Source organism: Sinocyclocheilus anshuiensis, unplaced genomic scaffold, assembly GCF_001515605.1.
Source record: "Sinocyclocheilus anshuiensis isolate Anshui unplaced genomic scaffold, SAMN03320099.WGS_v1.1 scaffold2580, whole genome shotgun sequence".
NCBI classification, from domain to species: domain Eukaryota; kingdom Metazoa; phylum Chordata; class Actinopteri; order Cypriniformes; family Cyprinidae; genus Sinocyclocheilus; species Sinocyclocheilus anshuiensis.
The window spans coordinates 87,919-99,828 of record NW_015536665.1 but is presented as its reverse complement, the minus strand read 5'-3'; the positions used below and the strand labels follow the sequence as shown (position 1 = coordinate 99,828).

Here is an 11,910-nt window from a genome sequence, read left to right as displayed (position 1 = left end):
TATATATATAGAGAGAGAGAGAGAGTCAATCGATTCAAAAATTCAGTCATTAATGGCACATTTTTTCTGCAATTAATCATGATTAATCACATATTAATATAATGTATTTACTGTATATTGGCATAATTTCACATTGAATCTCCAAAATAAAGATCCAATTTAAAGATGGTATATTTATTTTCTTTTTAATGGAATCTTTTTTACTAATAAGCCTATTATTAATGAAGGCCAGTATCACTGAGCCAATACTGCTTTTGATGTCTCTATTAAATGCATTTTCCCCTCATTTCTAGCCATTAATTATAGCCATTCAACACTAAAGTGTAATTGAAAGCTATTATTTTTAACCTACTTTTTATAGGTAAAAATAGGAAAATATAGGAAAAATAATGCAACTTTTAATAATTTAAGTGAACTTTAAACAATCTTCACATAAACTATAAATTGTATGCATAAAGTATAAACTGAATATAGATTAATCTTATTCAAGCTACAAAAGTAAATCGGCAAGCAGAGCAGATCAGTAAGTGATTTCTCTTTTCTTTTGCTCTTTGATTTACATCAGTGACACAGACTGCAGCATTTACATTTACATTTACATTTAGTCATTCCAATAGAAAAAGAAAGTAGTGTATCAGTAGACATAGGCAAAGTGCGCAGGTTGTTAGGATTGCGCTGCCTACAGTGATAAGATGGTCTATCTTATCCTTCTACAGCAGCAGAAGGTTTAATTTCAAAAGCAATGCTGCTGATGCAGATCTGACACACAGCTGATTTTCTCCCAGTTCTTTGCGTTTATTTAGGACTTTTTAACTCTTTTAAGATTGTTTACGAGGTCACTCACTCATTTTGACATGATTTTGTGAGTTTTTGCCTGCAAAAGAGAACTCTATGTCAGTGAACTATGTCACGCTATGTCAGTGAACTCAATGTCTGTGTTAATTACATTAAACTTTAACAACAACAACATCAATAATAATAATAATAATAATTAATCGCTCGATTAATGTGTTAATTTTGACAGCCAGCCTATATATACCCAGGTGAAAAGTACTCTTAACTGTATTAAAAATTTATTTGAAATTCAGTATATTTATAGTACAATTGTACTCCTAACATGCTTACTTCAAGTTCATTAAAAAATGTATTGAATTGCATTTTTATAATTTTTAAAAATATATACTATAGGTACCTTGGTAATTAATATATGCTTGGCTAAGCTTTTAAGAAAATATGCTAAAACACAAACATACTTTTTGTGTTAGTGTATTTACTGAAAACATACTTATTTTACTTAAAGAATATTTTGTGTTTACTTTGTGTAAGAACACAATTACATGATTCAGCTTTTAGTGGGTTTAAAGTATATGTATCTTATTTATAACCATATGTAGACCTACTGCAATATGTTTTAAATATTTATGTAATGAACATGTGCTTCAGCCTGCTTTTCAAAAGTAAGATATCTTGAAAAAAAATTTTTTTTACATTTTAATATATTTCATAAAGTATATTAATTCACTCACATATTGTATGTTCATATTGTACAATCAGAATCAGAAAGAGCTTTTATAGTATGTTCATAAACACATTTGCTTTGGTAACAGAAGAAGCTTCCAGTACACAGAGACATCAACAACACACAGATAATAAAATAAAATAAAAAATAAAGTGAATGAATACACATCAGGCTGCACTACCCCCTGTTTGTGTTGCAGACGGCTATCTCCCCTGTGCGCTTCAGCACGCTGAAAGAGCTTTTTCCCTAAAAGAGCATTCACGGGTGCGTCTTTTTAAAGACGACGTTGCATCTGGCAAACTCGACGTTGCGTCTTTGTAAAGACGACGTTGCGTCTTGCTACAGACAACGTATCACCTGTGCGTTTCTGGATATGGTCTTTACCTTGTGTTGGATGATGGTCACGATCGTTGCCTCACATGTCTGGGCATTAAGCACGCTGAGGTGGCATTCGTGGATGAGTCATGTTCTCATTGCGGGAAAATGACCATCTCAGAGTTGTGGGCCAAGCTCTGTTACCTCAAAAGGGGCGGAGCTCCGTTGCCTCTGCCTCGATCTAGTTCTCGTCATGGCGGCAGTCAGGCGGGGTCTACTTCAGGCAGTAGCAAGGGTGATTGGAGGGTAACAGTGATGGCAAACCTTCCAGGGAACCAACCCTCAGAGGACCATCGCTCCTCTTGCACTCCGCAACCAGTTGAGCTGCCAAAGGAACATGTTGGGCCCTCTTCAAGGAGCGTACCAGCAGTATCCTTTGGCGCTCCTCCCGACGATCGAATGTCGATCGCTGCATCGGAGGGTGAGCCGGAGCTTTCTGGAGAGGAAGATTCGGCTGCGCTGCTGCCCTCTGGGACTGTAGCAATGCCTGAATCGGATCCGGAAATAACAGCTATGCTTTCCCGTGCCGCCGTGAGGGTAGGGCTCGAGTGGAAATCTCCACCGTGTCCTGAGCCCTCAAGATTGGACAATTGGTTCTTCGGGGTGGCCTGTGCTGGTTCTCAGCGCCCCGCCCCGGTGCCATTCTTCCCAGAGGTGCATGAGGGGGCTTACCAGGTAATGGAAGGCACCTTTTTCTGCCGGAAACCAACCTGCTAGCTCCTCCTCCCTCACCACTCTCGACGGTGATGCAGCTAGGGGGTATACGGGGGTCCCCCTGGTGTATCAGTCGGTAGCGATGCAGTTGTGTCCTGATACCGCCTCCACCCAGCAGGGCAAACCGTGCCTCCCCTCCCGGGTCTGTAGGTACTCGTCTGGTCTGTCTGGCGATGCTTATGTGGCCTGTGGAGAAGCTGCCTCCGCCTTACACACTACGGCATTACTGCAGGTTCTTCAGACTAAAGCATTGAGGGACCTGCACGAGGGTGGTCACGGTCCGGAAGTTCTTAAAGAGCTCTGAACCGCAACTGACCTCGCATTCCGAGAGACGAAGGTCACTGTGAGTTCTCTGGGTCGTGCGATTTCCACACTTGTTGTCCAGGAGCGCCATCTCTGGCTGTGTCTGGCCGACATGAGGGACGCCGACAAGTTTGGTCCCTCAAGGTTCCTGTGTCCCAGACTGGCCTCTTCGGCAATGCAGTCGAGAACGTGGCCCAGCAGTTCTCGGCTGCACAGGAGCAGACTGAGGTGATCTGACATGTCCTGCCCCGGCGGGCAGCTGCTGCCTCCACCTGTCCGCTGGCCGCAGCGCCCCAGCCTGCTCATCGCCGAGGGTGGCCCCCTGCGTCCAACCCCACTCCCGCACTGCATCCGCAGCAGCCTTGAGCAAGTGGCGCTGTGGCCGTCCAGGCCCCTGTCAAACCTGGCGGTGAGCGGAAGAGCAAGAGGCCCTAGGACGGGTGACCCAGAGAGAGAGGGAACTGCTCATTGGGGGATGGTGAATGCACCTCTCCCTCCCCCGGAGAAGAGCAGGTGGAGAATCTGGTTTCCAAAAATCTCGACAGGACAGCGGCTTTTCTCTGTCTCTGGGTCCCAAGAGGGCATGGAGAGTCACAGATGGACCAACACCGGACCACTCTCATCCTCCTCTTTCGCCAGCAGGCAGCAGCGTGCGGGTCGACAGCGTCATCAAAGGCCCTACTCACACACCCTCTGCCAAACCATGGAACCAGGTAAGCATTGCACCGCACACTCAGACCTCTCTTCCCTGCATTCCACCTCGCTGCCTCACAGCGGGTACGTCGGTGGTCCCGCTGGTCCAGCTTGTACGGTGTCTGGGTGCCTGGCTACACGAACGTCTCGCCGACTCCTGAGGACCATCAGACTGGGCTATGCGATTCAGTTCACCCAGCATCTCCCCAAGTTCAGCGGCATCCGCTTCACATCAGTGAAGGCGGCCGATGCTCCTGTCTTCCGTGCGGAGATCACAGTCCTACTGGTAAAGGATGCGATAGAGCTGGTTCCTCCAGCCGATATGAAGATGGGGTTTTACAGCCCCTACTTCATTGTACCCAAGAAAGGCGGTGGGTTACGACTGATCTTGGACCTGCGTGTCTTGAAACGGGTCCTTCACCGGTTACCGTTCAAGATGTCGACGCAGAAACGCATCTTCAGTTGCATCCGTCCCCAAGATTGGTTTGCAACAATTGACCTGAAGGACGCGTACATTTATGTGTTGATCCTTCCGCACCACAGACCATTGCTGCAGTTCGCATTCGAAGGACGAGAATATCAGTACAAGGTCCTGCCCTCCGGGCTGTCCCTGTCGCCCCGTATCTTCACGACAGTTGGGGAGGCAGCCCTTGTTCCCCTGAGAGAGCAGGGCATTTGCATTCTCAACTACCTCGGCGACTGACTCATACTAACTCAGTCTCAGGGTCAGTTGTGCGATCACAGGGACTTGGTGCTCTCGAATCTCAGCCGGTTGGGCCTTCAGGTCAACTGGGAAAAGAGCAAACTCTCCTTGACGCAGAGGATCTCTTTTCTTGGTATGGAGTTGGAGTCGGTCGAGCAGGCCTCACGCTGGGACATGGTCAGTTGGTGTTGAACTGCCTGAATATGTTCAAAAGCAGGAAGGCGGTCCCACTGAAACAGTTTCCGAGGCTCCTGGGGCAGCTGCAGCGGCAGTCATACCGCTGGGGCTGCTTCATATGAGACCGCTTCAACACTGGCTCCATGGCCGAGTCCCGAGGTGGGCATGGCTAAGCGGCACTCACCAGGTCCAAGTCACACTGGCCTGCCGCCAAACCTTCACCACGTGGTCAGACCTTGCATTTCTCCAGAGAGGAGTGCCCCTGGAACAGGTCTCCAGGCATGCTGTGGTTTACACGGATGCCTCCACCACTGGCTGGGGGGCCACATACAACGGGCACCTAGTGTCGGGGGTTTGGACGGGCCCCCAACTGCACTGGCACATCAACCACCTAGAGTAGTTAGCAGTACGCCTTGCCTTGAACCGTCTCAGAGGGTGCTTACGAGGCAAGCACGCGCTGGTCCGCACGGACAACACTGCGACCGTTGCGTACATCAACCGACAAGGTGGTCTATGCTCCCGTCGCATGTCGCAGCTCATCTGAGTCAGAAGCATCTGAGGTCGCTTCGTGCCATTTACATTCTGGGCCTGCACAACCGTGCAGCCGACGAGCTGTCACGAGCTGCGTTCCCTGGAGAGTGGAGACTCCATCCCCAGATGGTAAAAAATAAAAAATAAAATCCCCAGTGAGCCTTCTCGCACAGACGCTGTGCAAGGTCAGGAGGACGAGGAGCAGGTCCTGCTTGTGGCGCCGTATTGGCCCACTCGGACCTGGTTCCCAGAACTAATGCACCTCATGACAGCCCCTCCCTGGCAGATTCCTCTGAGGAAGGATCTACTGACGCAGAGAAGGGGGCACCCTGTGGCACCTGCATGCAGACCTCTGGAAACTTCATATCTGGTCTCTGGATGGGGCGCAGAGGTTCTACGTGACCTACCCCAGGAGGTAGTTGACACCACTTCGACAAGAGCACTGTCTACGAGACACACTTACGCCTTGAAGTGGAACCTGTTCATCGAGTGGTGTTCTTCTTGCCGAGAAGACCCCCAGAGATACCCAATCAGGGTCGTGCTTTCCTTTTTGCAGCAAGGGTTGGAGCAAAGGCTGTCTCCCTCCACCTTTAAAGTCTATGTCACTGCGATTGCTGCTAACCATGACACCGTGGAAGGGAAAATGGTAGGGAAGCATGACCTGGTCATCAGGTTCCTTAGGGGGGTGATAAGGTTAAATCCTCCCCAGCCCCCCTCTATACCCTCTTGGGACCTGTCTCTAGTGCTCAAAGCACTACAGCAGGGCCCATTTTGGCCTTTTTAGTCAGTTGAGCTGAAGTTTCTATTAATGAAAACTCTGCTCCTGCTTGCACTGGCCTCCATCAAGAGGGTAGGAGACCTGCACGCATTCCGGTCGCCGATTCGTGCCTAGAGTTTGGGACGGCTGACTCCCAGGTAATCCTGCCCCCGAAGTAGGCAGACCCAGCCCTAGCTTCGCTTTGTCCCGTCCAAGCCTTGAGATGGTACGTAGACTGGACACAAAGCTTTAAGACCTCAGACCAGCTCTTTGTCTGTTACGGTGGCCGGCAGAAGGGGAAGGCCTTCTCTAAGCAGAGGATGGCCCACTGGGTAGTGGATGCCATCACCCTGGCTTATCAGGCACAGGGTGTGCCCTGCCCGCTCAGGTTGCGAGCTCACTCTACTAGAAGTGTTACAACCTCCTGGGCGGTGGCTCGTGGCGCCTCGCTGACAGATATTTGTAGAGCAGCGGGCTGGGCAACCCCCAACACGTTCATTAGATTCTATAGCCTTCGTGTTCTCACCTCAAACGGGTAGAGGCACTGAGAGGCCTCGGTTTAGTGTCGGCTTGCTAAAACTGCTCCAGAGTGTCCGTACTGTAGACCCTGTCGAGCTCCTCCATCCCCTCGGCAGCCAGACGTGACGGAACGTCCGGTGCCAGGCCCTCACTCGATGAATCCATGAGAACCGGTAGAGGGCTGGGTTCCATACGTAGAGACCTAAGTGGATCCCATATGTGTAAAGTCCACGGTATAGCCTCAGAGCCCGTGTTTCCCCGGCAGACTTCTACCATTTCCAAGAGGGTTATAATCACTTCTAATCTGCCACATGCACCTAAACGGTTGTTCATATGTGTAAGTGCTTCCGAAACGTCCTTCGGGAAGGATGGGGCTTCCCCGACGTTCCTGTTCCAAGTGGTATGGGTACGTTTTCCCAGTGTTATCCAATCTCACTGAGTGGGTAGTGCTACGACAACAGTGACTGGTCTTCTTGTTGCGAGCCCCGGCCTACACCAAAAAGGGGCGCAGGAGGCTCGCACAGGACACTGGAAGGGGCAGCATCCATGGCGCTTTTGTAGGGATCCCAATTCGTCGGTCACCGACGTGTCGTCATGACTGCTGTACCACCACTGAGTGGCCAGGCCACGCTGTGATCAGTGGCAGCTGGATGCAATCATCGCATGCTAATGTGCATTGGCTCGTTTAGTTTACACCAGTTTAGTTTTAGTTGACTCCAAGGAAGCACAGAAATTAGCCACCTGGAATTAACAGTTTGCTAATATTTTCTTCCAAGACAACATGGTGGCTGACCTAATCACCCTCCATTAGGTCAGATTTTACAACATAGGTGTTGAATTCAAAGTTACGCTTTCCCATTTTTCCTTCTTCTAACACATCATCTTTGAGGACAAAATGTTCACTTGCTGCCTAATATATCCCACCCACTAACAGGTGCCGTGATGAAGAGATAAACATTTATTCACTTCACCTATCAGTGAATGTTATGCCTGATCAGTGTGTGTGTGTGTGTGTATGTATATATATATATATATATACAGTATATATATATATATATATATATAACGCATTCATTTCATTAATTAGTTATTAAAAAATAACGTGAAAGTATTTTAATGCACCCACCCCGCCCCAGACCGACATTACATTTCAATTACTTTTCAAACATTTGACTGTTGAGATGACACACATTTTGCAGGGCAACAACACACTGCATGATGCAGTCAATAAATGCAGTTATGTGCCCCTAAAATTCAAGATATTGAAAGAATTTGTGTCTCATATTTATATGATAAGCGATATCACACCAGCAGTGAGAGCAATATCACACGAGTGCTGTTTTTGTCCTGAATAGCATGAATGCAAATGTGATTTTATACAACAGATCAATAAATAAGAAGTTAATAATGTGTTACATTTTAAACACAATACTGTCTGTTTTGCTAAATTTTGCCAATGTTGTGCAAATCTGAGCAACAAAGCCATTTGAACGAATGGAATAATTGAATGATTCAATGACTTATTCATAAAGACATTTACCACCACCTACTGTCAGTTTTAGTTTCTTAGAGTATCATTTCATAAAAAAACATATTTCCATATAACAAATAATGATATGATTAATAATAATAATAATAATAATAATAATAATAAAAAGGATAGTCACCCAAAAATGAAAATTCTGACATAATTTACTCACCCTCATGTATTTTCCCTCATGCCTTTTCAAACCTGTATGACTGACTTTCTTTTGTGGAACATAAAATAAGGTATTTTGAAGACTGTTGGTAACCAAGCTGTTTTGGTTACCAATGACTTTCAATGTATGAACAAAACATTTTTCGTTTGAGAAACGTTTCTCAAATTAGGCTACCTTCTTTAATGTAGTTTATGTTAGGCCATTGTAGCCTAAATGTGTAATAAATGTTATGTTTAATCAAATAAAATAAGCTACTTTTTGTAATATCTCCTTGATACTTTTCTCATTTAACACAATAATGGTTTTAAATTATCTTTTGGGGGTATTTTCACAGACAAATTTAATTTGCAATTAATTTGATTAATTCATTGCTACATCATGTAATTAGATTAAAAAAATATATTGATTGACAGCCCTTATGTGTCACGCCCCCGGGCTGATCTGTCTGTTAAATTATTTAGGCTAAGCATCAACATTCACAAACCACTGTCCATTTTTAACAGAAAAGAATGCAACGTGCTCGTAATCACAACTTCATAAGTGCGAAATAGGAAGTTTCTGATAGCATGTGAAGACAACAGAGAAGCGCGCTTGCTCAGCACAGTGGAGTGCATCGTTTTGTTAACTTTGTAGTTTATTATTTTGAGTCGTTTGGGACGCGGTAACACACAGCCCCTTTCACAATATATTGCTTTACAGATCTATCACTCTTGCTGCTCAAAAATGTTCACGCAATCATGCAGCACGTATCATAAGTTCCACGCTCCGGCGCGGTTAGTGCTCACACTCACTGATCTATATATAACTGAACTGCGCTCTGGCCCACCTCTTCCAATCGAGCCAGGGACGGCTAAATGAACCATGCCCGAGCGTGGCACGGAGCGATCACACTAGTCAAACGAACCGGGCTTTGGGGGTCAAACACGCTCGGTGTCTACCCGCCTGCACCCGCACCCGCACTGGCCCATCAAGTGTTGTCCCGTGTCACACTCTGCGGCGTTGGGTCCCGCGATAGTGCAGGTCTCTACTCGGAAGGTGCCTGTTATAATGTTATGATGGAGGCTCTGGACTTTGAGCATAACTTGTTTTTCTATAACAAACTATGAAAAATTGTCTATAAAAACGTTAATTCCCTGGCAGTGCAAATAGCCATTGATATATATATTTACTTTACATTTAGTAATTTAGCAGACACTTTTATCCAAAGCGACTTACAAATGAGGACAATAAAAGCAGTCAAAACTAACAAAAGAGCAACAATATATAAGTGCAAGTGACACGTCTCGGTTAGCCAAATGCAGTACATGTAGCAAGGTGTGTGTGTATATATATATTATACACACACACATATACACACAAACACATTCTTGATAAGCTGCTGTGAAAACGTGGGAAAAGCCGACGAGGAAGAAGTTGGAGTGAAACGATCTTTATATAGGCGTAGCAAAATACTTAATCGCTCCGTCTATAGCGCATTGTGATTGGATGGTTTACGCTGTCTATACAGGAGACAATCCAATGGGCCACTGGCTGCTCGCTGTCCCTGCGTGATGGTCCTTGGCAAAAAAAAACACAAACATTTTATCGGCCCCTTAAGTGTGTCGGCCCACCGGGAAAATGCCCTGCCGACTGGTCAAGAGATCCATACTAATAGTGTTGGAGTTTGAATGTTAGATAATAGTGAGTGTAATCCAAACATAACACATGCAAGCATCTGACTTTTCTTGTATAGAAAGAGACATGGAAAAACATATTAAGCATGCATGATTAACTGTCTTGTCTGGTTTTGTTTCAGTTCCTCCAGTTCTGTCAGTGCCTCAGCAGTCCTTCAATGCCACCGCCGACTATCAGGAGTCAGTGACATTCACCTGCATCACGTCCGGCTCCCCTGACCCTCAGGTGACCTGGTACTGGTGGGTAACAGTAACGTTTGTCAAGAGACACTCTGCATGTTGCTACTTGGTCCTAAAATCTACAAACCCTGATGATCCAGCGATGTGTTAGTGCAGCATGTAGGGCGCTGGACATCACCGCTAGTATATAGGGCACAGTGTCCTTGATTCATCTATTCTATCTGTATGCAAATGGCAGCAGGTCTGTGGCGTCAGGCCGTGAAGAGCTGATGTGTGCTTTGATCAGACGTTCAAAGCTTTCCATGATAACTGAGTTGAGGGCCGGAAATGTTCAAACTCTGAAATCTTTCTATTGTGTTAAAGGTCCCATGGCATGAAAATTTCACTTTATGAGGTTTTTTAACATTAATATGAGTTCCCCTAGCCTGCCTATGGTCCCCCAGTGGCTAGAAATGGCGATAGGTGTAAACCGAGCCCTGGGTATCCTCCTTTGCCTTTGAGAAAATGAAAGCTCAGATGGCCCAATCTGGAATCTTCCCTTTATGTCGTCATACGGGGAAAGGTTACCTCCCCTTTCTCTGATTTGCCCGCCCAGAGAATTTGGCCCGCCCATGAGAAAATGAACTACTACCGTGAGGCGAGCGCAATATTTTTTTTTCCTCGAGAGACATCATGGCTTGCAAACGAGCGAAGCATGGCAGTTGCCCCGCCTCTCTCCTCCTCATTAGCATTTAAAGCTACAGACACAGAAATGGCACGTCCTAAGGAAAGCTCATTGTGGGACTGGCTCGTAGTGGCTGAAATTCTGCACCAAGGCTGAATTTCGGGAAAGAGACTTCATATACAGTACTAGGGACCACTTAGGCCTATATAAAAGCATCCAAAAAGCAGCATGTCATGGGACCTTTAAGGAGAAATTGAACGTGCCAGTGTAAAATGTTTGATAGCTGACATGTGTGTAGCAAAACTGTACAAAAAAAAAATGTATTGAACTGTTGTATAAAATCAATATCACATTTGCAATCATGATATAACAGAAAAAAACAGCACCTATGCTAGTGTGGTATTGCTAAACTATATCATATGAATAAAAGAGGGTAATTTTTGCGCTCATATCTTTAATTTTAGGAGTGTATAACTGCATTCTAATAGGGTACATCACACAGTCAATCATCCTGCATTACGTTTGTCAGCAACTGCATCAGTGCAAGATGATGTACAGGTCTGGGCCAAATGAATGTGTTAAATCAGCAGCCGTAATAAAGACATTTGTGTTTCTCATGGATGCAACTGAATCAGAGTGAACGTGAAGGTCCAGAGGTCTTCAGTGGGAGTGATGTTATAACATCTTAAACCATCAGTCTGAATATTACAAGCGCAAAGTGCAGCATAATTACAGTTTTCACCGGTTTAAACCCGTGAAAGATTGGCACGATAGTTTTTTAAATTGCTGAAATTAAAGTGCATTAAATCAAAGGTATTTTTGCCGAACAAAGTTCTCTTTAATTGTTTGAAGCTATAAAGCTACTGTGTAGATTCACAAATTAATATTTATGCAAGGCTTTTAAATGCTGTTCAATTTAACAGACAGGATCTCGTAGGTTTCAATTAATTATTATTAATTTGATTAATATGATTATTAAGTTCTATAGAATTCAGTGCAGTTAACATTTATGCAGTGTTTAATCATAGTTATTATTAGATATTTATCATTATATATTAAATATCATTAATTTCCCTATATTGCAATACACACTTATTTGTGAATTGCAATATATCAAAAATAAACATCACCAGTTGGTTATTAAATAAATAAATAAATTGCATTTCCTAAAGTAAGATACCATTTATATTTGATACATGTTTTCATTTGTGTTGTTGCCATAAAATGAATTACTTAATATTATTAATTCGATAAATAAGCATTAATAAGTAATATTCTAATTAAGCAATTCAGTGCAGTAAACAATGATATCATAAAAAGCTATTTTATTTAAAAAAATATGCACTTTTTATATTCATTATCATCATCATATGAAATATATATATATATATATATATATATA

At 44.4% G+C, this 11,910-nt stretch overlaps 1 protein-coding gene across 1 annotated transcript in view; it reads left to right on the top strand.

Moving 5' to 3' along the window:
* LOC107654426 (neural cell adhesion molecule 2-like) overlaps nt 1–11,910 on the top strand; it is a 113,494-nt gene that overhangs the window by 16,258 nt on the left and 85,326 nt on the right. Inside the window, exon 4 of the mRNA XM_016441477.1 lies at nt 9,787–9,904. Coding sequence (XP_016296963.1) covers nt 9,787–9,904 — 118 coding nt within the window. The remainder of the gene's footprint in view (nt 1–9,786; nt 9,905–11,910) is intronic.